The sequence below is a fragment of the Crocodylus porosus genome, unplaced genomic scaffold, assembly GCF_001723895.1.
Source record: "Crocodylus porosus isolate Cpor-Errol unplaced genomic scaffold, CroPor_comp1, whole genome shotgun sequence".
In the NCBI taxonomy this organism is placed as follows: domain Eukaryota; kingdom Metazoa; phylum Chordata; order Crocodylia; family Crocodylidae; genus Crocodylus; species Crocodylus porosus.
Genome location: NW_017728923.1, coordinates 1642590 through 1646160, shown reverse-complemented (window position 1 = coordinate 1646160; position 3571 = coordinate 1642590). Strand labels below are relative to the sequence as shown.

Genomic DNA, 3571 nt, shown 5'->3' with positions numbered 1-3571 from the left:
TTAGTTGGCTAACATTGTTCCCCTCCTCTCCCCCATCCCTCGATTGTTAGTCCCTCACTCTGGCGCTTTGTATTTCCATCTCACCTTTATCATCTTTTTCCTGGATTCCCCATCCAAAACATCTACTAATAAAAGTCAGTCTGCGTGGTGCCTTCCTCCCTGCCAGGCTCTCCAGTTTTACAGTCCTGCTTTTCTATATTTATTCCAAATGGTTACTCTCATCTGTTGTGCAGTGGCTAGACCCACACAAATAGGGGAATCACTGAAACTATTGAGACACACAAAGTATTACCATGCAAGGTAATCAGTGTGACAGAAACAGTGCTCTCATCATGTGGTGTTTTTACTGATGTCCCCTGAGGAGTCTTGCCAAGGTAGCAGGTGTTTTTAAAAAGTCACATCCTTATGTAGAAGAGCCTTTAAACTGACCATCTAAGTGCCTTGCTTGAGGTGACACTAAGTCAGTGGCAAAGTGAGAAGTAGATCTTGGGTTTCCTGATTTGTAGGCTGGAGGCTACACTACAAACATGTTGCAAAGAAGCAGCTGTGTGAGAACAGAAACCTGTGGCTGGGTGCAATCATGCTCTGTGTGCAGTATCAGTGCTGGAAGAACGTTTAGTTCATTCTTTGTCTTTGACTCTAAACAGGGCAAATCGATGGCCAGGAAATCACTGCCACTGCTGTATTGGCACCTCGGCCTAGACCACCCCCCAGACGCTTCAGCCCACCAAGGAGAATGCTGCCACCACCACCAATGTGGCGTCGGTCCCCACCTCGCATGAGAAGAAGGTAAGTCCTCTTTTGTGAAATATATCAGAGGTGTGTTGGCAGGACAGTGTTAATTTTCATTCTTGGTGCCACTGTTTTGTCTGCCCTGAGATTTCATCATTGGCAACTTTGCCCCAGGCTTGATTTCCTCCTTCCAAAAAGTAGTGAAACACTCTTGAATGGGGCATTTCAACTCCTTTGAGATCCGCTAGAACAGGGGTGGGTAATTATTTTGGGCGGAGGACCACTTACTGAGTTTTGTCAAGCCATCGAGGGCCACGTGATGGGTAACCAGGGGCAGATAAATAGTAATTTTCTAAATTTTTCAGGGGCCCCGCAGGCCAGAGAGAATGGCCTGGCAGGCTGTATCTGGCCCCTGGGCTGCATTTTGCTACCCCTGTCCTAGAACCAGCTATAACAACTAGAGGCTGTGATTGGTGATGGATCTTTGCTGGAAAGATTATGGAATTGGAGACCCTTTTTCTCTATGAACGATGACTTTGGTTAACTTGATTTAGTTCGCACAGTGTATCTGTCATTTATCAAACTACTTAGTCCTATGATTTTTAGGTCTTGTATTTTCTGTCCTTTGTTTGGTCTTCACTTCCAGAATCTTGGTGCTTGGTTAGTTTTGTTTTTTTTTTTACTTTATAACCATCTAGGCTCTATGTGATGAAAACTGTATTACCACTATCTGTTACACTCTTCAGGTCATCAAGAATCCTGTGGTAACTTTTGTAGGAGTAGAAGGGTTGTTATGTTATCCTTGGCCAAAATATTCCATCTTGCTGTGTTGAGAACTCCTAAGTTGCCTCCTTGGACTCCAGAAGTCGCTGAATTTCACTGGAGCTCTTAAAAATGTTTCACAGTTTGATTTGAGAGAGGTGCTAAGTGAGTGTAAAATAATTTAAGCTGACTGTCCTTGTCTCTTAACCACGGTTTCCACCTCTTTATTTTGTCAGGTCTCGATCTCCAAGACGGAGATCTCCTGTTCGCAGACGATCAAGATCCAGATCTCCAGGTCGAAGACGCCATCGCAGCCGCTCCAGCTCAAACTCTTCACGATAAAGCAAAAAGACTGGACACCTTTTTATTTTTTAACTTAAATCTCCTCAAACTCAATATTGTACCTTTTTTTTTTTTTTATACTGGGTCTGGGTGGGGAGGGGTAATGAACAAAATTTGAAACCTGTCAGTGCAGGCAAGCAAAGAGAAAAGGGTGTTGTTCTTGGCCACTAGGCAGTCTGCCCTGGGGCATTGAACTGAAATGTTTTACGAGTGGCTTTGGTTTGAAGGCTGCAAACTAAGTATAGTTTCCATATGAGCTAACAGAAGGAAAGATGACGTACATCTGTTCCTCCACTCAGCCGACTGCTACTTTATAACTTCCAAATGCTTAGCATGCCAAAAGTTTGGTGTATTCTGGAGAGCCTAAAGGGGTGGAGTTTATATCCCAAGGTGCCTGTGCACATCTTCAAAGCAGCTGGTGCCCAGAGATAGAAACCTGCCCTTAGAGTCCTCATTCTGCCCTAGGTACTGAATAAGGAGCTCATGAGTTGCTGCACAAAGAGGCAGGGTGATTAATGAAGCTGAACTTAATGCATATACCCATTTAAAAATAAAACAAGCCTGTGGAGGTGATTGTTTCTGGACAGCCCACTAAATATGTCAGAACCAGGGCAAAAATCCAAGGACTCGTTTGCAGTTGCCCCCCTCAGTGATCCCCTTTGCCATTCCTGAGGAGTTACGATACAGGTGTTGTACACAGCCCTGCCCCCCCCCCCAGCCACATGATGTAAATGCTTCTGCCTTTTAAAGAGAACACATATTGACAGCTGAGTACCAGCCCTCCTAATCCCGCCCCCTGAGCTCCAATGCAGTGAGGGAGGTTTGAGACTATAAAGCTGTTTGGGTTAACTTGGTTTCCTAATGCAAAAGGTGAGCAACTTATTGCCTACTGTACAGTCAATACTATACAAGTTTGTTTGTTTTGGGTTTTGGTTTGGGTTGGTTTTTTTTTTTGTATACTGTTGTAGCTTCTTAGGTTATGTGTGTGTTACTTGTGTAGAATGAATAAAGCATTAGGGACTGGAATGAAGAACACACAGTGGTTCCTTCCCTCCATTCCCAGCTTTCCTTGCAGCTGGGATAGAAAGTGTAAGACAATAAAATCTTTTCCCCTTCATCCCGGGAAGGGCAAGCTTCGTGTTACCAGGCATGGCCCCAGCTAGTTGGAGGAAGGGGAGTGGAAGTGGCTTGAACCAGAGAATGCAGCCAGGCTCTGTGAGAGACGCGGGAGGGCCAAAAAGAAAGGAGCGGGTTGAAGTGCGCGTCTCTGCTCTGGCTCTTGCCTACGGGGCTCCACCGAGGGAGTGGGGCGCGCCCTGGGGGCTGCTTCCCGCGCCTCAGAGCAGCCGGCCCGGTTTCCACTACGGCAGGGTAGTGACACTCCGGGGGCTCCTTGTCAGCGCTGGCAGCCGGAGGGCGGAGTGGGGCTGCCCGGGGCGGACACCCAGCTCCTGCCCTCGGGCACTGCGGAGCTGCGGCCCGTGCCGCTGGAATCGCCGCAGTCGCCGGCGCGCCGCGGGCTCCTTACGGGGGGGTGGGGAACGGAACAGGGTTACTGCCCCTTTAAGAGGGGGGCGGGGCAGGGAGAAGCGCTGCGACGTCGGCGCGGGCGCCAATGGGTCGACGCGGGGAGCTGCCGCCATGGAGCCGGGAGCGGAGCTGGAGCCGTTAGACGCGCTGCGGGAGGCCGCGGCCGCGTTGGAGCCGCCCCGGGACGGCGCGCGGGTGGTGGTGG

General features: G+C 48.9%; 1 protein-coding gene across 2 annotated transcripts in view; it reads left to right on the top strand.

Moving 5' to 3' along the window:
• Positions 1 to 2862, top strand: part of RNPS1 (RNA binding protein with serine rich domain 1) — a 10847-nt gene extending 7985 nt beyond the window's left edge. For both annotated transcript variants that reach the window (XM_019539931.1, XM_019539932.1), the window contains exons 7-8: positions 648 to 789; positions 1731 to 2862. In XM_019539931.1, the coding sequence (XP_019395476.1) occupies positions 648 to 789; positions 1731 to 1836 (248 nt within the window). In that variant the 3' untranslated portion in view covers positions 1837 to 2862. The remainder of the gene's footprint in view (positions 1 to 647; positions 790 to 1730) is intronic.
• The last annotated feature ends 709 nt before the right edge of the window (positions 2863 to 3571 follow it).